Consider the following 23,338-nt stretch of genomic DNA (forward strand, 5'->3'; position numbering starts at 1 on the left):
AACGTCCCCAATTTGGCAAAGAAAATAGAATTTCAGGTAGTCAAGGAAGCCCAAAGAGTCCCAAAGAAGTTGGACCCAAGGAGGAACATACCAGGACACATCATCTTTAGGTACCTAAGATTAAAGATAAAGAGAGACTCTTGAAAGCAGCAAAAAAAAAAAAAAAGAAGGAGTTTGTTACCTACAAAGGAGTGCCCATAAGTCTATCAGGTCATTTCTCAAAAGAAACCTTGTACGCAAGAAGGGGATGGAAAGAAATATTTGAAGTCATGAAAGGCAAGGACTTACATCCAATGTTGCTCTATCCAGCAAAGCTTTCATTTAGAATGGAACGGCAGATAAAGTGCTTCCCAGATAAGGTCAAATTAAAGAAGTTCATGATCATCGAGCCATTATTATAAGAAATGTGAAAGGGACTTATCTAAGAAATAGAAGAATAAAAACTATGAACAGGAAAATGACATCAAACTCACAACTATCAACAAACAAACCTAATAGAAAAGAAAAACAATGAAAACAAAAACTAAGCAAACAACTAGAACAGGAACAGAATCAGAGAAATGTACACCATATGAGGGATCTGAATGGGGAGGAGAAGGGAGAAATAGGCAGGAAAGGGTACCGGGAAGAAGAAGCATAATTAATAGGCATGAAATAGATGGGGAGAGATAAAAATGGTATAGGAACAGAGAACTAAAAAAAAACTTCTGTGCACAACCCATGGACATGAACTAAGGAGGGGTGAATGCTGGAGGGTTGGGGTGTGCAGGGTAGAATGGGGATAAAGAGGAAAAAATTGGGAAAACTAATACCATAATCAATAAAATATACTTAAAAAGAAGAAAATGGAAATCACCTTGTGTTATAATGTCTTTGAAATGAAAATAAATCAGTACTTTCTGCAAAACAAAACAAAAAAATGAACTTCAAAGAACTGCTGGGAAGCTTCAAGAAATTTACTGTTAACTACATCAGCATGAAGAAGGACATAGGAACTCTCAATAACAGTCAGAAGGAAATGAAAAATACAGCATCTGAAGTGAGGAAAACAGTAGAAGTTATCAAAACCAGGATATATGAGGTAGAGGGTCAAATCAGTGAGCTGTAAGATAAGGTAGAAAGAAATTCACAGACAGAGCAACAAAATGAAAAAAGATTCAAAAAGAAAGAAGAGGTGTTAAAGTTTCTGTACAACATGAAACATAATATCTGTATCAGGTATATCAGAAGGAGATGAAAAAGAGCAAAGGATAGAAAACCTATTTGAGAAATTAATGACAGAGAACTTCCCTAACTTGATGGGAGAAAAAGTCATACAAGTCCAGGAAGCACAGAGGGTCCTAGTCAAGATGAACCCTCTGGAAGAGGCCCACTGCAAGGCACATCATAATTAAAATGGAAAAATTCAAAGACAAATAGAAAATCTTAAAGGCAGCAAGGGAGAAACAGATAGTAACCCACAGGGGAGCTCTGATAAGGTTAACAGCTGATTACTCAACAGAAACACTACAAGCCAGAAGGGAATGACAAGATATATTCCAAGTAATGAAAAGGAAAGGCCTGTAAACAACACTAGTCTCTATTCAGCAAGGCTGTAATTTAAAATGGAAGGTGAAATAAGGAGTTTCTGAGACAGAGGAAGGCTAAAAGAATATATCTTTGCCAAAGAAAGATTGCAAGACATGCTAAAGGGACTGTTTTATGAAGGTGAAGGAAATGAGTGAAAAAGGAACACAGGTACAAAGGGGAAAATGGCAATGAATAACTGCCTATCAATAATAACCTCAAATCCAAATGGAAGAAAAGCTCCAACCAAAGTACATAGCATGGGGAAGCTTTCAGATAAATGGTGTGCCTCTAAATCTGAGATACTCCTCCCAAATTTTAACTGCCACACATGGATGTGGGACTATCCTGTTCCATATTTCTGCCCCTCTTACCAGTATCAATGTGGCTTCTTCTGGGTATCTTTAGTTATAGGACTTTTGTTCAAGTAGATTACAGGTTGCTCTGAATGATAGTTTTCTTTAATTTAGTTGTAATTTTGGTGGTGGAAGAATGCAATTCCTGCATTTACCTCCATGTTTTATAATACTGGATTGAATACTAAACATTGTGATTTTTACCTTGTATCTGGGATTTTGGTATGCTTATAAATATTTTTAAGGTTTTGTTCTGGGTCAAATGTGTTCTCAGTTAAATTATTGGAAATATTTTTTTCTGTCTCATTTTGAAGCTTTGTTTGGTAGTTCCCCAGGAGTGTGTAGTATAAGACTACTTTGATCCCCTCCTTGGACAAATGCCCTCTGAATACTTTTGACTACCCATGACTAAAAAACTTTTTCACTCAACTGGTAAAAAATATCACCAGCTCTTCATAAGCTTAAATATTATACCATGTGATGTTTTCAGGTGATTCTTTCCCTAGCCTTGGGTAGTTTCAATAGATAATTACAGTGATCATTAATCAGCTGTGGACTTACTTAAAGGGGTCCCTTAAACATTTATAGAGCTCTCTCTGTTCTTTAATATTTTAGCCAGTATTCTCTTTTCTTAGCTTTATTTTCCTTGGCCTTTGTGGATTTCTTCTCCTCAGCTGAGGCCTGTTTCTGGAATCTGCTTAATTTTCCTTCTCTTTGTATTATGGCTGGAAACTGCTTTCCCTACAAAGTAAGCTTAGGAAATCAAAGGGCTCATCTTATTTGCTTCTTGTTACAGAAGGATCATTGTCATTCATGGCCTGATAGCCAATGTCTTGAAATTCATTATTTTAAATATTTAATCTATTTTTTAGTCATTTTAGCCAGGAGGATAAAGCTGTTACTCCAACCCTCTGGAAGAAAAAGCCTTTACATTATCCCTCAAAGAATGATAAATGTAGCAAACGTCCATGGTAAAAAGTTTATGATCCAGCCCTGGCTGGCGTAGCTCAGTGAATTGAGCGCGGGCCTACGAACCAGAGTATTGTGGTTCGATTCCCAGTCAGGGCACATGCCTGGGTTGCAGGCCAGTTCCCAGCAGGGGACGCATGAGAGGCAACCATACATTGATATTTCTCTCCCTCTCTTTCTCCTCCCCTTCCCCTATCTCAAAAAATAAATAAATAAAATATTTTAAAAAAAGTTTATGATCCAATTCCAATTAAATTTCAGATATGTCATTAGCCAGGAGTAATGGACACCTTTTCCTATAATGACATAAGCTGCTGTGTTTCTATTTGTCAGGTTTTTCTTTCCTCATTGAAGTTCATTGGCACTGTTGAAAATCAATAGAATCCACAAATGTACCTTGTCTTATGATGGGATTATATCTTAATCCCATCATAAGATGAAAATATAATAAATTGAAAATATCATAAGTTGAAATACATTTAATATAACCCACCTACTGCACATCATAGCCTAGCCTAGCTTCAAATGTGCTCAGAACACTTACATTAGCTTACAGTTGGGCAAAATCATCTAATATAAAAAAATACAAGGTACAATATAGGTTTTTTACCCTCATGATCACATGGCTGACTGAAAGCTGTACCTCTCTAGCATCATGAGAGAATATTGTATTACATATTACTAGCTTGGGAAAATATTCAAATTAAAATTCAAAGTATGGTTTCTACTTACACATATCACTTTTGAGTCATTGTAAAGTTGAGAAATCATAAGTCAATCCATTCTAAGTCAGGGACTATGTATGAGTAGGTGTACTTTTGAACTTTTAATTTTGTATTAATCTCTTTGTATGCTTTTTGCAATACCATACTGCCTTAATTACTATAGCTTTATACTGAAAAATAGTAGATATCTGCTCAAATCTAAAAAATTTGAGGCTCCCTTTTAAAATTAAATATCTCTTTTCTGATTTAAGTTACAGCTCTCTTACCCCTTACATTTATAATGGTTTTTAGAAATTTTGAATTTAGCAATTCAGTTCTTTGTAAGCAATTTTCTCAGATTAAATTTATTGCCAACTTTTGTTTTATGTTGTGTAGTACTTAATAAGTTTAAACATTATGTATATTTTTCTATTATTGACATAATACATACCAAAAAATGTACAAATGATAACTGTTAACCTTCATGATTTCTGAACACACCCACAAAGTCAGAGCAGGAGACATTTCTGGCACTCCAGAAGTCTTCTTTTCCTCCCTTTCCAATCAATCCCAACTGTAACTGCCAATATTACACTAGAGAGCTTGCATTAGCTATTGTAGGCTGATTGTTAAATTTTCAGGAATTTGGAGTGGCTGTTAAACAGCCATCATTAACAATGAAATGACATCAAGTTGATATTTTAAAATATTTAACTTTTGGTCGAAAATGTTTCACATTAATAATTTTCAATTTTTAAAAGACACAATTTATTGAAGTCAAACTACTGAAAAAAATTCTACCCTGAAAAATCGCGTATGAGAGTACATGAAAACGGATGGCAACAGATTTATATGGCACAACTCATCTTTCTAGTCCGCTTTATTAGTAAAACCTCGAAGCTGCTGCAGAAATCCATGGGAGCACAGAATATGGTAAATGAATTCTCAAAAGGTCTCTGAAAAGAACTTTAAACAATGAAGATGAGGGCCAGGGGCTCAGTTTTTGCTGGCGATGCCCAAAGTTTTCGAAGTACCAAATGTTTCATTTATTTTGGCTAAATGCTTGACAGAACCTATGTTTGTGAAGGGGTGAGAGTGCAAGAAAGAATGAGACCGCAAGCCGTTTATCTTGAAGACTCCACAGTTGTCTAGATTTCCCACTTTGGCTCAGAAATACAGGAGCCAGGGTCCTCCTTCAGCATTGGACATCGAACTTCAAGCCTGGCGTCAGGTGTCATCAACGTAGAGTCAACGGCCTAACTCCGTGGCATGCGCCCTGCCGTCATTGCTGTCGCCCAGGGCGCAACGGCAGGCCTTTGCTTTCGACCTCAGTGTCAGTTTGTCAACTAGCAGGGTTGGAGTCTGTGGGCTTCTGTCTTGAAGGAAGTCTGGGCTGGGCGGCTCAGAATTTCCAATTTGGTTACCTTGGAGCTCGTGTAAACAAGAGAACTGCCCCGAAACCTGACTCTCAATGGCCTCAGCCGATAAACCCTGAGGATTTAGGGAAGACTAAATCTCCCCTAAAGATGAGACTTGGTGAGCTTCCTCCTTCATCCATTGTGAGAATTTTCATTAGATTCTCTGGCAAAAGCATCTTTGCTTTCCTCTTATTTTTTCCTCTGTGTGGGTTCCACAGAGGCAATCGTGCTCCTTTTGATGTAGAATTCAGGCAAATTCATGCTTTTCAATCCTCCCCCTGCCCATTTTGTATACTGTATCATTATGGTATGAAATGAATATCAAATTAATCCTCGAAGGAAAACCAGAAAACACTTGTCTTTGTGGTGAAAAGTGACTGATAAACTTTGGCCAATTTATGGTATATGATATCCATCTGGTATATATTATATGGTATATGATATACGTTTAGGATTGTTTTACTTATTTATTTTTCAGTATATATTATTGATTATCCCATTCCCGCTCCCCGCCCCCACATTATCCCTCTGCCCTGTATACCCCACCAGCATTCCCCATTCCCCTTAGTTCATGTCTACGGACCATTCATACAATTTCTTTGGCTTCTTCATTTCCTATACTATTCTTAATCTATCCCTGTCTATTTTGTACCTACCATTGATGCTTCTAAGTCACTATACATATTTCCCCCATTTTATCCCCTTCCCATCCCTGTGATAGCCCTACCTGTGATCTTCATTTCTGTGATTCTGTTCCTGTTCTGGTTGTTTGCTTAGGTTTTTCTTGTTTGTTTATTTTATTTTATTTTTTTTTAGGTTCAGACTGTCTCACCTGCCCAGTCCACCAGCTGCTGCCTTGCTGTGCATCCTCTCCATTCCAGCTGCCCATCTCCACCCCTCATACCAGTCTGAATGAATGTTTCTTTTTTAACTCCTTGGCTGTCTGACTTTCATAGTGTTTGATATTCTGGCAGTTCTGGTTGTTTTTGTTTTTAAATTGGTTGCTATCCTTTTGGTTGTGTGAAGAAGTGAAGCATATCTACCTATGCCTTCATCTTGACCTGAAGCTTCTCTAAATCTGGATTTAGGATGTTTTTAATTGAGTAAATATAAGTATTCACATGTAACATTTATATAAATGTGAACATGGATCGGTATTTGAGGTCATTTTCTAGCACCTGTCAAGGGTTCCATTTTCTTACTGGTTTCCTGAAGTAGTCCACATTTCCACCTTCCTGTCATTACAGATAACTTTTCCTGTACCCATCTAAAGTTCACCTACTCATTTGTGCATTAAGACCCATTTCTTCTTGTTAACTCAAGGATATCAGGCTGACAGTTTTCCTCTTCATCACATACATTTTGCTTTCTCTTGAATCATTTCCATCAGTGTATGTATAGTTTCCTAAGGCTGTATGTATAGTTTTCCATGACAGAGTACCACAAACTGAGTGTCTTTAAACAGTGGAAATTTACCGTCACATTTCTGGGGTCTAGCTTTCTGAAATGAACGAATTGGCAGGGTTGTGCTACCCCCTGAAGGTTCTATTGAAGACTCTTTCCCTTTTCTTCCTAGCATCTGGTGGGTACTGTCAGTTCTTCATATTAATATTCCTTGGCTCACAGCTGCATCACTCTAATCTCTGCCTGTGTCATTACCTGGCCTTCTTCCTTGTTTGTCTTTGTGCATGTCTTCACATGTATCTTACAATGACACTGGTCATTGGATTTGGGCCTACCATAGACCAGCATGACCTCATATTAACTTGATTACATCAGCAAAGACTGTATATTCAAATGTGGTTATAGTCACAGGTTCCAAGGTCATTTTCTAGCACCTGTCTTGCACTTTCTAGCACTTGGAGTTGAACATATCTTTTTGGAGGATACAATTCAACCCAAAACAATGCAACTAGTCTAGGTTTGGAGAGCTTTAGACAATAGAGAGCCAATGATTTTCTGTGTCAATTTTGCCAGTTTTTCAGATAACTCTCATGGTCAGGTATATCCTTTCGAACTCTTTGGGAGGAGGCATTGTCCAGAGTCTTAATCAGCTTTGGAGAGAAAGAGAAGTAGAGTGAAAGTCTTAAGGCCTGCCCAGTCTATACTTCTTTATGCTGGTACGACTTTGGTGGAGCCCTTATAGTACTCTGTTTTATACCTTGGGCCATATTAATTCTATGAAAATAGTGATATATTTGAAGAGCATATATTAATTTCAAAATGAGGGAAAGCTGAGAATAAGATATTTTAATTCTAATCCAAGGAATGTTCATTGTTTTTAGAGCGAGAGGAATGGGAGGAGAAATTGATGTGAGAGAGAAACATAGATAGTTTGCTTTACATATATGCCCTGACCAGGGATTGAACCCACAACCTAAGTATGTGCTCTGACTGGAACTTGAACTCACAATCTTTTGGTGTATGTGATGATGCCCCAGCCAACTGAGCCACCTGGATGGGGCCAAAAACAATATTTTAGAATTTTCTAAATATATTCTTTCACTGCTGCCAATGTCTTCTTCCATCCTGTCAGCACCCATTCTAAATGCCCATCATAAATCAGCCTTCAGTCACCTCTAGGGGAGTCTTACATTTTTTAAAAAAATTTGATGTTAGGAATGTTTCCTTTTTAATTTGTAATTTCTCCAGAGTTTATTTTGGGATTCACCATCTTCATGGCAATTGATAGTCCCGCCATCAATTTAAATCTGAAATCTTCATCTTTTCTTCACAGGGAGAACTAAAACTTTTTCACCTATAACTTAGAAGCCAAATAACAAAATGAAGCCAGTAAAACATCTGTTGTCCTCTAGTAATAAACTGGCAAATGTTCCAGAATTAAGTTACAGAAAAGGAGTACTTAATTCATCATTGTCACCTAAACCAAAGGAAAAACAAAGTTCAAAATTAGTACGTGATAAACTTGAACCAATGGTTTTAAGATCTCCACCAATGGGAGAATCCATTGTGAGGTATGCTTTGCCCATTCCATCAAGTCAGACAAAGGAGTTAATAGCAGAAAATGAATTGCTCAGGAAAATTACCAAGCACCTGAAGATGGTAAGTCGCTATTGGTCCCTGTGTTGAGGGTCCTCATGACCTTCCCCAGGTTTAGTGATTTGGTAGGTAGACTCACTGGACTCAGTATAAGTCATATTGATAGCTAAGATTTATTACAGTGGAGGGATACAAAGCAAAATTAACAAAGGAAAAAACCCATGGGTGAAGTGTAAAGAAAAACAGGTCCAACTTCCAAGATTCCTCTCCTTTTGGAGTCACAGAAGACATGCTTAGTTCTTCCCAGAGCAAACTGTGACAAAACGTGAAAAGCGTACAAGATATGTTCATTGGAGACTGAGTGCCCAGGGTTTTATTGGAACTTGATCACTTAGGTACTCTTCACTTGTCATATATCAAAATTACAGATTCCTGCCCTGGCTGGTGTGGTTCAGTGGATAGAGCGCTGGCCTGTGAACCAAAGGGTTGCCAGTTCGATTCCCAGTCAGGCCACATGCCTGAGTTGTGGGCCAGGTTCCCAATAAGGGGGTATGTGAGAGACAACCACACATTGATGTTTCTCTCCCTCTTTCCCTCATTTCCCCCTCTGTCTAAAAATAAAAAGTAAATAAAATCTTAAAAAAAAGAAATTTCAGACTCCCTGAAGGAAAACAAGTGTTCAGCTTAAATTATTGTTTATACAAACAGTTTAGGGACAGAGAGCCATTAATCAGTTAATGAATGGTGGGGACTTTCTTGAATTCCAAGTTCTGAGATGCAAGTGGAGTTTTCTAAAAATAGGTTTTTTGAAGTCCTATATCTGTTATGTCAATTCTTCTTTGCAATTTAGAAACTTAAGCTCTTAGTGTTGGGAAATAAATCTCCCTTTCTCTGGGTTTCTTTTTGCCCAATGAGATAGAATTAAATTGTAAATGCAGTGAATACCAAGTGAGAACTGTAGTAGACCACTCTGCCTAGTTTTAGGAATTGTATCTCTACCCCTTGTGGCTAAGGGCGAGAGACGATATTTGGAATGCCAGCCACAGGAGACAAAGCCTGTCTCTAGTAGCAAATGCTGCCTTAGTTTCTCTCCCTGCCCCCAGAGCTTGGTCGGAAGTCAATGACGGGTAAGACCCCTCACAGCGGGGGGCAACCTAAGACAGACTAGATCACCTGGGAGGCCTTCATGGAAGGACTCGGGGGGGCTGCAACAAAGAGCAATGGACTCTGGCCCCCCGGCTTTGACATAGCGCAAGTCCCCAAGTTCTCTGGGAGAAGCGCTTCCTGGCTCTAATCCCCTTAAGCCTGAGTACCTGTTGGGAAGAGGTGCAGCTCCTTGCTTTGCTAGAGTGTGTCCCGGGGAACAATGTGGCATCACAAAGACTTCTTGATAAACCTGTGAAATCTGCTCTGCTAAGAGTGCTTTCATTCATATGATAAGGGTCCGAGAGGAAATGGGTATGTATCCCAAAGTTTCTGCAACTCTTTTTCTGACAGACACTGACTCAGACTTTGAAGCCCTCAGATTTATTTTTAATGTTTTCTACTGTTTGATCCTTGCTGCCCTGTATTCCTGTGTATTACAACCTAATAAAAGGCTGTGGAGAAAGGCGCTCAGGGCCTTTTTCTCCTCAGAGAAACTGGCCACTGCTGGCCTTTGTCTCCCCTGAGAAACTGGCCACAGCCCACCCCTCCTCCCCTAAACAGATCCAGCATGTCTTGGCCATATTCTTATTTATTCACGCATGCCTGTGGCACTGGGGGGACTCACAGAGAGGTCACCCCCCCTTCCCCAGAGAACATCAAGGAATAGCACAAACATAAAAAGAATATAGTTTGTAGAACTTGTGAAATAGAAGTTTGCTCAAAGTTTGAGGGTTTCGTTTAGAGAATTCGCTTTAAAAATTATTGCTTCAGGTCTCTCTATTCTCCCAACTCTCTTCAATCAAGAAGTTTGAGTCAGATTTTGAGGAATATTTTGGTGGTAAGTAGAAGTGGGGAAGTGTTATAGGGCCTCACTTGCTAGGAAATAGGGTCAAGGACTGTTGCTCATCACTGTGATGATAGAAGATGCAAAACAAGACAGAAGATTTAAGTTTATGACACTGGCAGAAATAAATCTTACTGCCAAAAGGTCCTGATATGGTTGATTTAATATTTTTTAAAATGTAATATAATAATTTAACCTAATAAAGTACTTAATTTACTTTGATTTTTCTCATAGGTTGTTTCTACTTTGGAAGAAACTTATGGAATTGGCAATGAAAATGTAGAAAAACCAGTTGTGAAGGCTAAACATGAAGAATTCTCTTTATCTGTAAGTATGCATAACCCTAATGTAGAGACATTGACACTGAAAAGGGCTAAACTTTTTTTTGAGTCCATGTATGTTTACAGAATGAATTTCTCATCCATTAAAATGATCTTCTGCTGGTGTCAGAAGAATGATTGTGTGAGAGATCCCTTTGGTGTTTCTCACTGAAATTTCAATCATTTGAACAACTATAACCCAACAAAGGATTCACTGCTCAACATACAGGCACGCCTGAGAGATCCATGCATGGAAACATCTAAAGGTGGGCAAGCAGGAACAAATGGTAGGTGAGAAGGTTGTAAGGCTCAGACTAGCCATGAATGCAGCCCTGCATCTGGATGCTCACAGCAGAGCACAGGCGGAAGAGGGGGGGAAACCAGTTATGGCTAACATGCCCTTCAGCTGGAAGGAGCAGAGAAATTTGGTGGGCATTCTTGTTGGAGAGAGCAGCACAAGCTGTGGCTGAGCTTGGAGATCTGGGCAAGGGCACAGTATGAGGATGCTGTTGTGGCTGTTGGGCGGTTAGAATTTCAGACAAAGAAGGAAAGTCATGAAGACTGGCTGTTCCATGAACTACCAAAAGTTGCCTTCCTTTGCCCTTGATAGTGGGTTGTGGAGCACATTATCTGTAAACCTGAGAACTGGTATTACAGAATCACTATTTCCCCAGAACTAAGGGTGTACTCTGTAACTGATTCCCAGTTCAGGGGCAGAGGGGAACCTCACAGAGATCTGAGGTTGCCATTACCAGGAGTACAAAACAAAGAAGGTAACTGGATTTCCCCAGATAATGCCACCGCCAAGAATTATGGCCGCACTGTTATCAGCTGTAGGGGTCAGCAATGGGATTTCACAGAGCTAAAATAAAAAAGAAAACAAATGTGATTCAGTGCCATGTACTGGAAGATAATAGAAAGATCTCTTCACAGTGATCTGCTAGAGAAGTGCCACTAATATATAGATACCTGGACAGAGAAGGAAACTGTCAAATACCATGAATAATCAAGTAGCAAGGCATCTCAGAAAGAAAATGAAAAATCTAGACTTCTGGCCAAGATGGAGGTGTAGGTAGTTATACTTAGCCTCCTCACACAACCAAAAGAACAACAAAGAATGTAAATATAGAAAATAACCAGAACTGCCTAATATCAAATTGTATGGAAGGTCTACAACCATGGAGTTAAAGAAGAAACATTTATCCAGACTGGTAAGAGGAGTGAAGATAGGCAGCCAGGGTGGAGAGGATGTGCAGCAATGTGGCAGCTGGCAGACTGGGCAGTCCTTCATTTGCATGCAGATAAGCTGGGAGGAACAACTGAAGAGTGAGAGAGACCGCACACCCAGGGTTCCAGCCTGGGGAAATAAAGCCTCAAAACCTCTGTCTGTAAAAATCTGTGGGAAATGCAGGATGGGAATTTCTCCCACCCTCACAGGAGAGTTTGTTGGAGAGATCCACAAGGTCTTAGAACACACACAAGCCCACCCACCTGGGAATCAGTGCCAGAAGGGCTCAATTTGCTTGTGGGTATTGGGGGAAGTGACTGAAAGCTATCCAAGAGCTGAACAAGCAGCATTATTCCTTCTCTGACTGCTCCACCACATACAGTACCACAAAGCAATAACGTGGGTTTCCCTGTACTGGCAAATACCTAAGGCTCTTCCTTTTACAATGTAACAGGTATGCCAAGAAAAAAATATGGCCCAAATGAAAGAACAGATCAAAGTTCCAAAAATAGAACTAAGCGATGAAAAAGAAATAATCAATCATTCAGATACAGAGTTCGTTGGTAATCAGGACACTCACAGAAATGATTGAGTATGGCTGCAAAATAACAGAAGAGGAGAAGGCTATATTAAGTGAAATAAAGAAAAATATACAGGAAACCAACAGTGAAAAGTAGGAAACTGGGACTCAAATCAACTTTTTGGAACAGAAGGAAGAAATAAACATTCAACCAGAACAGAATGAAGAAACAAGAGTTTAAAAAAATAGGGAGAAGCTTAGAGACCTCTGAGACAACTTTAAACATTCCAACATCTGAATCAGAGGGGTGCCAAAAGGAGAAAAAGGAAGAACTTGAGTAAGAATTTGAATGCAAAATTTCCCTAATCTGGCAAAGGAAGTAGACTTCCAGGATGTCAGGAAGCTCAAAGAGTTCCAAAGAAATTGGACCAAAGGAAGTACACACCAAAGCACATCATAATTACATTATTCAAGATTGAAGCTAAAGAATCTTTTTTCTTTTTTTATTGATTATGCCATTACATTTGTTCTATTTCCCCCTCCATTCCCCTTCACCCTTCACACTCCTCCCCCGCCATTCCCCCCCTTTAGTTCATGAACACGTGTCTCAAGTTCTTTAGATTCTGTATTTCCCCTACTATTCTTACCCTCCCCCATCTATTTTCTATCTACTGTCTATGCTACTTATTTTCTGTACCTTCTCCCCACTTCTCCTTCTCCCACTCCCCTGTTGCTAATCCTCCATGTGATCTTCATTTCTGTGGTTCACTCCTAATCTACTTGTCCTCTTAATTTGCTTTTGTTTTAGGTGTGGTTGTTGATAACTGAGTTTTCTGTCCTTTCACTGTTCATCTTTTTTATCTTCTTTTTCTTAGGTAAGTCCCTTTAACATTTCATATAATAAGGGCTTGGTGATGATGAACTCCTTGAATTTGGTCTTATCTGAGAAGCACTTTATCTGTCCTTCCATTCTAAATGAAAGCTTTGCTGGATAGAGCAATCTTGGATGTAGGTCTTTGGTTTTCATGACTTGGAATACCTCTTTCCAGCTCCTTCTTGCCTGTAAGCTCTCTTTTGAGAAATCCGCTGACAGTCTGATGGGAACTCCTTTGTAGGTGACAGTCTCCTTATCTCTTGCTGCTTCTAGGATTCTCTCCTTCATTTTTTAAAAATATTTATTTATTTTTTGAGAGAAGGGAAGGGAAGGAGAAAGAGTGGGAGAGAAATATCAATGTATGGTTGCCTCTCATGCGTCCCCTGCTGGGAACTGGCCTGCAACCCAGGCATGTGCCCTGACTGGGAATCGAACCGCGATACTCTGGTTCACAGGCCCACGCTCACTCCACTGAGCTACATCAGCCAGGGCTCTCTCCTTCGTTTTAATCTTGGCTAATGTAATGATGATGTGCCTTGGTATGTTCCTTCTTGGGTCCAACTTCTTTGGGACTCTCTGAGCTTCCTGGATTTTCTGGAAGTCTACTTCCTTTGCCTGAATGGGGAAGTTCTCTTTTATTATTTGTTCAAATAGGGTTTCCACTCATGACTGTTTCTCTTCCCCTTCTGGTACCCCTATAATTTGAATGTTGGAATGTTTAAAGATGTCCTGGAGGTTCCTAAGCCTCTCCTCATTTTTTTGAATTCTTGTTTCTTCATTCTTTTCTATTTGGTCATTTTTTCTTCCTTCTGGTCTACTCCCTTGATTTGAGTCCCAGTTTCCTTTCCATTACTATTGGTTTCCTATGCATTACCATTCATTTCAATTAGTTTAGCCTTCATATGTTCCTCTAATTTGTGACTAAAATTAACCAGTTCTGTGAGGATCCTGATCACCAGTGTTTTGAACTGTGCATCTGAAAGTTTGGCTATTTCTCCTTCATTTAGATTTATCAGCTCTGGGGCTCTGAGTTGTTCTTGAGCCATGTTTTTATCTGTTTCTGCCTGTTACATATGAGGAGCGGAGCCTTAGTTGTTTACCAGGGCAGGGCTACCCGGGTCACTGGTTTCTGATGCTTTAGGTGGGAGCAGGGTCAGAGAGGGAGCTATGGCAGTCCTCTCCGCTCTCCCAATTCATCCCACCGCTCGCCCTGGCCTGTTTATCTGAGCGGAAATGTGCAAGCCCACTGCCCTCCGCCAAGCAGTCTCAATGCTCGCCTCTTCACTGGTTTATCTGCACGAAAATGCTCTACCGACCGCAGATAGCCAGCTGTGCCTCTTCTCTGTGTCTGCCCATAGCTAGCCCACACCTGGGATCCGTGCCTTCAGCTGCCTGCGCACCACCCCTGTCGGGGATCTTTTTGGCCAACCCTCTCTGCTGCTGGCTTCGCCCCTCTTACCGGTTTAGCTGAGCATTTTGTTGTTTTTGGACTCCGTATTGTCGATTTTCTGTGTGGTTTGCTTTCATTTATTGTTGTTAAAACTTTATTATTTTTAGATTTGGTTGTGCGAGGACGCAAGGTGTTTCCACCTATGCCTCCATCTTGGCGTAAGTCTAAAGAGAGAATCTTAAAAGCAGCAAGAGAAAAGAAGAACATTGCCTACAAAGGAGTTCCCATAAGACCAGTGGCTTTTTTCTCAAAAGAAACCTTAGAGGCAAGGAGAGACTGGAAAGAAGTATTCAAAGTCATGAAAGGCAAGAACCTACATTCAAGATTACTCTATCTAGGAAACCTATCATTCAGAATGCAAAGGCAGATAAAGTGCTTCCCAGATAAGGTCAAGTTGAAGGAGCTCATCATCACCAAGCCCTTGTATGAACTGTTAGATAGGGACTTCTCTAAGGAAAAGAAGGAGATCAAAACTCTACACATTAAAATGGCAACAAACTCACAACTATCAACAACTGAACCTGAATAGCAACAAAAACAAAAACAAACTAAGCAAACAACTAGAACAGGAACAGAATCACAGCAATGGAGATCACATGGTTTGTCAGTGGGGAGAGGGAGGGGGTGAATGGGGGAAAAGTTACAGGGAATAAGTAGTGTAAATGGTAGGTAGAAAACAGGCAAGGGGAGGTTAAGAATAGTATAGGAAATGTAGAAGCCAAAGAACTTATATGTATGACCCATGGACATGAATTGAGGGTGGGGAATGTGGGTGGGAGAAGGTTGCAGGGTGAAATACATTATAGGCAATAAAATGTATTAAAAAATAGAAACACAGGAATGACTCAGAGAGCAGAAGAGAGAGATTTGAGCACTATGGGATCAATCTGATTCCATCAGAGCAATACAATATAAGACTTATAGGCAGGCATACCAGAAGAAGAAGAGAAAGAGGAGGAAATGGAGAGCTTATTCAAACAAATAGTTGATGTGAACTTCTTACAACTATGGAAAGATCTGGATCACTGCACCCAAGAAGCAAACAAAATTAATTACCTCAATCCAAAGAGGCCTTCTTCAAGGCACATTGTGTTAAAATTGTCACAAATTAATGAGAAAACAAGAATTCTCAAGGCAGCCAGATAAAGAAGAAAGAAACCTATAAAGCCCCTCAGGTTATCATTGTTCTTCTCAGCATAAAGTCTACAAGCCAAAGGAGAGTGGATACAAATACAGTGTCTGGCATAAATAATTCCCCTTTTTATTACAAAATTTTAATTACAATATCATAAGGATGTAATTCTGTTACATAACTATCACACTCAAGCAATACCATATGACTTTTAAAAAATTTTATTTAGTTATTTTTCAAGTACAGTTTTTTGTCTATTTCTCCCATCCCAGCCTCCCCCACCCTGTGCTCCCCACCACCCTCCCGCTTCCACCCCCCTTTGTTCTTATCCCTGTGTCCTTACTATTTGTTCCTCCAAATCCCTCCCCCTTTTTCCTCTTAAATTCCCTTCCCTCTCCCCTCTGGTCACTGTCCCCTTGTTCTCTATTTCAGTGTCTTTGGTTTTTTTCCTGCTTGCTTGTTTGTTTTGTTGTTTAGCTTCCTGTTAAAGGTGAGATCATATGGTATTTGTCTTTCAACACCTGGCCTATTTCATTCAGCATAATTCTTTCCAGTTCCATCCATGTTGTTGCAAAGGGTAGTAGCTCCTTCTTTCTCTCTGCTGCATAGAATTCCATTGTGTATATGTACCACAATTTTCTGATTCATTCATTTACTGATGGGCACCTAGGTTGCTTCCAACTCTTCCCTATTGTAAATTGTGCTGCTATGAACATTGTGGTGCATAGGTTCTTTCAAATTGATGTTTTAGGATTCTTAGGATATAATCCTAACAGTGGAATTGCTGGGTCAAAAGGCAGGTTCATTTTTAGTTCCTGAGAAAATTCCATACTGTTTTCCATAATGGTTGTACCAGTCTGCAATCCCACCAACAGTGAACTAAGGACCCCTTTTCCCCACAACCTCTCCAACATTTGTTGTTTGTTGCTTTGTTTATGATAGCCATCCTGACTGCTGTAAAGTGGTATCTCATTGTGGTTTTAATTGGCATCTCTCTGATAGCTAATGATATTGAACATCTCTTCATGTGTCTGGATGTTCTGTATGTCCTCCTTGGAGAAGTGTCTGTTCAAGTCCTTTTTCCATTTTTTAATTGGGTTCGTTGTCTTTTTAGAGTGGAGTCGTGTAAGTTCTTTGTATATTTTGGAGATTAAATCTTTGTCTGAGGTATCATTGGCAAATAAGTTTTCCCATAGAGTTAGTTGTCTTTTTAATTTAATACTGTTTTTTTTTTAGCCACGCAGAAGCTTTTTATTTTGATTAGATCCCATTTGTTTATTCTTTCCTTTATATTCCTTGCTCAAGGGGACACTTCAGTAAAAATGTTGCTGTGTGGAATATCTGAGATTTTCATGCCAATGTTCTCCTCTAGGACTTTAATGATTTCACGGCTTATATCTAAGGTTTTTATCCACCTTGAATTTATTTTGGTGTATGGTGTAAGTCTGTGCTCAAGTTTCATTTCTTTGCACGTAGCTGTCCAGTTCTCCCAACACCATTTGTTGAAGAGGCTATCTTTACTCCATTTTATGTACTGCCCCCGTTGTCAAATATTAATTGACTGTAGAGAGTTGGGTTGATTTCTGGACTGTCTGTTCTGTTCCATTGGTCTATGTGCCTGTTTTTATGCCAGTACCAGACTGTTTTGATTACAGTGGCCTTGTAATACAGTTTGATATCAGGTATTGTGATCCCTCCTACTTTGTTCTTCTTTCTCAAAAGTGCAGCTGCCATTCTGGGTCATTTATGGTTCCATATAAATTTTTGAAGTGTTTGTTCTATGTTTGTGAAATATGCCATTGGTACTTTAATAGGTATTGCATTGAATCTGTATATTGCTTTGGGTAGTATGGACATTTTGATGATGTTAATTCTTCCAATCCATGAACAAGGTATATGTTTCCATTTGTTTGTGTCTTCCCTGATTTCTTTCTTCAGTGCTGTGTAGTTTTCTGCATACAGGTCTTTTACCTCCTTGGTTAAGTTTATTCCCAGATATTTTATTTTTGTTTTTGCTATATCGAATGGGAATTTTTCTTGATTTCTGCTTCTGCTGATTCATTGTTAGTATACAAAAATGCCTTTGATTTCTGGATATTGACTTTGTATCCTGCTGTTTTGCCAAATTCATTAATTAGTTTGAGCAGTTTTTGGGTAGAGTCTATAGGATTTTCCATGTACACTATCATGTCATCTGCAAACAGTGACAGTTTTGCTTCCTCCTTTCCTATTTGGATGCCTTTTATTTCCTTTTCCTGCCTGATTGCTGTGGCCAAAACTTCTAATACTATATTGAATAGAAGTGGTGAAAGTGGACATCCTTGTCTCGTTCCTGATCTTAGTGGAAAAGCTTTTAGTTTTTGCCCATTGATTATGATGTTGGCTGTAGGTCTCTCATAAATGGCCTTTATTATATTGAGGAATGTTCCCTCTGTTCCCACTTTGCTGAGTGTTTTTATCATAAATGGGTGCTGTACCTTATCAAAAGCTTTTTCCTCATCTATTGATATGATCATGTGGTTTTTGTCCTAGCTTTTGTTTATGTGATGAATTACATTTACTGATTTGTGAATATTGAACCATCCTTGCATCCCTGGGATGAATCCCACTTGGTCATGGTGTATGATCTTTTTGATATACTGTTAGATGTGATTTGCCAATATTTTGTTGAGGATTTTAGCATCTATGTTCATCAGAGATATTGGCCTGAAGTTTTCTTTTTTTGTTGTGTCTCTATCTGGATTTGGAATTAAGATGATGCTTGCTTCATAAAAAGAATTTGTGAGTTTTACATCCTTCTGGATTTTTTGGAATAGTCTGTGGAGAATAGGGGTTAGCTCTTCCTTAAATGCTTTGTAGAATTCTCCTGTGAACCCATGTGGTCCAGGGCTTTTGTGTGCTGGGAGTTTTTTGATTACTGCTTCAATTTGTTTTGATGTTATTGGTGAGTTTAGATTTTCGGCTTCTTTTTCATTGAGTTTTGGAAGACTGTATTTTTTAGACATGTGTCCATTTCCCCTAGGTTTTAAAATTCCTTGGCATACATTTCTTCATAGTAATTTCTTACAATCCCTTCTATTTCTGTGGTGTCGGTTGTAATCTCTCCCCTTTCCCTTCTGATTGTGTTTATTTGTGTCCTCTCTCTTCTTTTCTTGATGAGCCTACTTAAAGGCTTGTGTATGTTTTTTATCTTCTCAAAGAACCAACTCCTCGATTCATTGATCTTTAGAATTGTGCTTTTAGTTTCTATTCACTTAATTTTGCTCTGATCTTGGTTATTTCCTTCCTTTTACTTGCTTTGGGCTGTCTTTGTTGTTGTTCCTTGAGTTCTTGCAGGTATAGGGTTAGGTTGTTTGTTTGAATTGTTTGTGTGTTCTTTACGTAGGCCTGTATTGCTATACACTTTCCTCTCAGGACTGCCTTTGCTGTGTCCCATAAGTTTTGGGTTGTTGTGAGTTCGTTTTCATTTGTTTCCAGAAACTTTTTGATTTCTTCCCTAATTTCATTTATGACCCATTGGTTGCTTAATAGCATAGCATTCAGTCTCCATGATTTTGGGTGCTTTAGGTTTTTTTGGGGGGGGTTGGTTTCCAATTTCAGTCCCTTGTGGTCAGAGAAAATGCTCAGGATGATTTCAATTTTCTTGAATTTGTTGAGGCTCGTTTTGTGTCCTATCATGTGGGCTATCTTTGGGAATGTTCCATGTACATTTGAAAAGAATGTGTATTTCGCTTCTTTGGGATGAAGGGCTCTATATATGTCAGTTAAGTCCATTTCATCTAGGGTGTTGCTTAATGCCACGATATCTTTGTTGGTATTTTGTTTGGAAGCTCTGTCCATTTTTGATAGTGGGGTGTTAAAATCCCCCACTATAATTGTGTTGCTGTCAATATCTTTCTTGAAGTCCTCTAAGATTTTCTTGATATATTTTGGTGCTCCTTTGTTGGGTGCATATATATTTATGATGTTAATTTCTTCTTGGTGGATTCTTTCCTTGAGTATTATAAGGTGACCTTCTGGGTCTCTCTTTATGGCCCTATTTTTGAAGTCTATTTTGTCCGATATGAGAATTGCTACCCCAGGTTTTTTTTTCTTGTCCATTTGCTTGGAAAATTTGTTTCCAGCCTTTCACTTTTAGTCTGTGATGGTCTTTTGTCCTGAGGTGGGTCTCTTGTAGGCAGCATACGTGTGGGTCATGCTTTCTTATCCATTGGGCTATCCTGTGTCTTTTGATTGGAGCATTTAATCCATTTGCGTTTAAGGTTATTATTGATAGGTATTTATTCATTGCCATTTTTGTACCTGTGTTCCTCTCTGTCTCTCTCTTTCCCTTTCTTCCCTTAAAGCAGTGCATTTAGTATTTCTTGTAGGACTGGTTTGGTGGAGGCATATTCTTTTAGACTTCTTTTGTCTTGGAAGCTCTTTATTTGGCCATCTATCTTGATTGAGAGCCTGCTGGGTAAATTAGCCTTGGTTGTAGGCCTCTGGTTCTCATTACTTGAAATATTTCTTGCCATTCTCTTTTTGCTCGAAGTGTTTCCATTGAGAAGTCAGTAGCTAACCTTATTGGGGCTCCCTTGTATGTTATTTCTTTTTTCTCTTTTGCTGCCTTAAGATTCTCCCTTTGTCTTGGAATTTTGCCAATTTGATGATGATGTGTCTTGAGGTGGGCCTCCTTGGGTTCCTCCTGATTGGAACTCTCTGTGATTCCTGGATTTGTGTGACTTTTTCTCTCATCAAATTAGGGAAATTTTCTCTCATTTCTCTTTCAAATAGGTTTTCTATCCCCTGTTCTTCTTCTTCTCCTTCTGGTATTCCTATTATTCAGATATTAGTATGTTTCATATATTCTCACATTTCTCTCAATCTCTCTGCATTCTTTCTGAGCCTCTTTTCCTTTTCCTGCTGTTTCTGTGAGTTTTTTCTACTTTTTCCTCCAACTCACTAATCTAATCTTCTGTCTCATCATCTCTACTTTTAATACTTTCTATTGTGTTCTTCAATTCGGAAATTGTATTCTTCATTTCCTCTTGTCCCCTGCTGATATTTTTTATTTCCTTTTTCATGTTGATGTAGTTTGCAGAGAGATCATTGTAGTTCCCCTGTAGTTTCTGATAGCTCATTGTGAGCTCTTTGACCTTCCTAATAACCAATAGTTTGAATTCACTATCTGGCAGTTGATTAGCCTCTATTTCATCTAACATTCTTTCTGAAGTTTCTGCTTTTTCTTTCATTTGGTGATTGTTTCTTTGTCTTCCCATTGTTTGAGACTCTTTTTGTGAGTCTCAGGTTCTAAAATTGATCTGTTCTGACACCCTGGGTTCATGGTGTGAACTTCTGTGGTATGATACCTGTAAAGTTCAGTGTATCAGACTCATTGAAGTATCTTGATGTTCTCCATCTGCACCTATTCTCACGCTGGTCGTTGCGCTGGTCCCCGTGCTGGTTGCCTACCACTGCTGAGTGTCCTGGCCCCAGTAGCTGAATCCTCTGGTGCCCAGGTTTGTCACAGGGGTTTCGGTTGTCCGGCTCCTGTAGCTGACTCCCTGGTGTCCAGGCCCATCTCTATGGCAGTGGCACAGGGGCTGAGAATGTCCCGGCTCCCGTAGCCAACTCCTCTGGTGCCCAGGACCGTCACAGGGGCTTGGAGTATCCGGCTCTCGTACCTCACTTCCAGGCTCCCAGGCCTCTTGCTATGGCGGCGGTACAAGGGCTGCGTGTGTCCCAGTTCCCATAGCTGACTCTGCCGCTGTCTGGTGTTTCAGGGTCGGTCACAATCTCTGTTCTTTTAATTTCATAAATGCTGGGTAACTGATGGTTTATTGTGCTGTTTCTCTATAGATCTGCCAGAATTTTCTCCCAGGAGTACAGGAGCTAGAATCCTCTCTGTCCTACTCTGTTGCCTTCTTCCCAGCATCCCCATCATATGACATTTTAAGTGAAATGTTTAATTAAAACTATAAATTATTGCAACCATATTATTACCCTACCAACCATACTCAAGCAGGCATTACTTTTGCTGGCTCTCATATTTAAACTACTGAAAGAGAGAAATTACCAGCTAAGAATATTATAACTAGCAAAGTTTCCTTTAGATATGAAGATTTAAGATTTCTCCAGATGTAGAGAAACTGAAGGATCTTGTCACCACAAGACCTCTATTGTAGGAAATAGTCAAAAAGGTTATTCTATCTGAAAGAAAGAACACAAGGCCACAACACTGCAAGTAAGATCATCAATCTTTTAGCATAAACAGAGATAATTTATGACAACAAAAACATGAAAGGAGAAGTCTGTTTCCAAAGAAGGCCTGGAATCTAATGGATTCAAAGGAAAAAATATCTGTATATATGAAACTTTCTTTTTCATAAACCTAATGGTAATCACACACAAAATATCCAAATGGAGACATATAGCTTAAAAAAAGAGGAAACGGCCCTGGCTGGCATAGCTCAGTGGATTGAGCATGGGACTGCGAACCAAAGAATCGCAGTTCAATTCCCAGCCAGGCTACATGCCTGGGTTGCCAGTCATGTATGGCTGTCTCTCATGGTAACCATACATAGTAACCATGGTAACCATGAGAGGCAACCATACATTGATATTTCTCTCCCTTTTTCCTTTCCTTCCCCTCTAAAGATAAATAAATAAAATCTTTAAAAAAAAAGAGGAAACACAGGTAATAATTTTTAGAATATCTCCAACAAAGACCAGAGACAGAAATACAAAGGAAAAGTACTAATGGAAGCACAGAGCTATCAGAAAACAAAAGAAAAATGGCTGTAGAAAATACTCATACATTAATAATTACCCTAAATATAAATGGACTGAACTGACCAATGAGGAGACACAGAGTAACGGATTGGATTAGATAATAACACCTGACCACATGCTACCTCTGGGAGACACATTTAAGGTGCAAAGACAAAGTTAGACTCAAAGTGCAAGTGCAAAAAAAAGATTCTCTAGGCAAATAACATCCTCAGAAAATCAGGTTTAGCTATACTTACCATCTGACAAAATAGATTTTGATATAAGAAAGGTAACAAGGTACAAAAATGGACATTTTATAGTGATAAAGGGGATGCTACATCAAGAAGACATAAAAAATTGATAAATAACTAAAGAGAGGAACTAAATGTGATTAATAATGAAAATTAAAAATTAAGCAGGCTTACAGTCATAACTCACTAGGTAATTTTTACTTTGTCACTCTCATTAAACCATATATGTTTCAAAAATAGCCTTTTAAAAAGACAGTATCTGAAATAAAATGAAACTTCAAAGAGAAAAACAAAAAGAGTACATACCATTTCTTAATATATATGCATCAGGGACCACTGGAATATGTAAACCTACTCCTCACAGAGCTAAAGGCAGAAACTGACAAAAACACGGTCATAGTTGGGGACCTTAATACTCCTTTGACAGCTCTAGATAGTTCAACCAGACAGAAATTCAATAAAGAAATATTAGCCTTAAATTACATATGAGAACAAATGAACATAATTGGCCTTTACAATTTTCCATCCCAGATCATGATTGTACATCCTCCAGTGCACATGGAACATTCTGCAGGATAGACCATATGTTGGATCACAAAACTATCTTCAACAAATTCAAGAAGACTGATCATACCAAGCATATTCTCTAACCACAGTGCTTCAAAATTAGAAATCAACTGCAAACCAGAAGTGAAGAAATCCAAAATTATGTGGAGATTAGTCAACATACTACTAAAATTGGCTGGGTCAAAGAAGAAATAAAAGATGAGACCAAAAGATATAGAGAGACAACTGAGACTGACAGTA

General features: G+C 39.0%; 1 protein-coding gene across 1 annotated transcript in view; it reads left to right on the forward strand.

The window, feature by feature from the left end:
- The window catches only part of CCDC7 (coiled-coil domain containing 7), a 362,459-nt gene that overhangs the window by 88,422 nt on the left and 250,699 nt on the right, over window positions 1–23,338 (forward strand). The window contains exons 5-6 of the mRNA XM_053670977.1: window positions 7,751–8,076; window positions 10,238–10,330. Of these exons, the coding sequence (XP_053526952.1) occupies window positions 7,798–8,076; window positions 10,238–10,330 (372 nt within the window). The 5' untranslated portion in view covers window positions 7,751–7,797. The remainder of the gene's footprint in view (window positions 1–7,750; window positions 8,077–10,237; window positions 10,331–23,338) is intronic.

Source organism: Artibeus jamaicensis, unplaced genomic scaffold (genome assembly GCF_021234435.1).
Source record: "Artibeus jamaicensis isolate MK-2021 breed Jamaican fruit bat unplaced genomic scaffold, CSHL_Jam_final contig_659, whole genome shotgun sequence".
Taxonomy (NCBI): domain Eukaryota; kingdom Metazoa; phylum Chordata; class Mammalia; order Chiroptera; family Phyllostomidae; genus Artibeus; species Artibeus jamaicensis.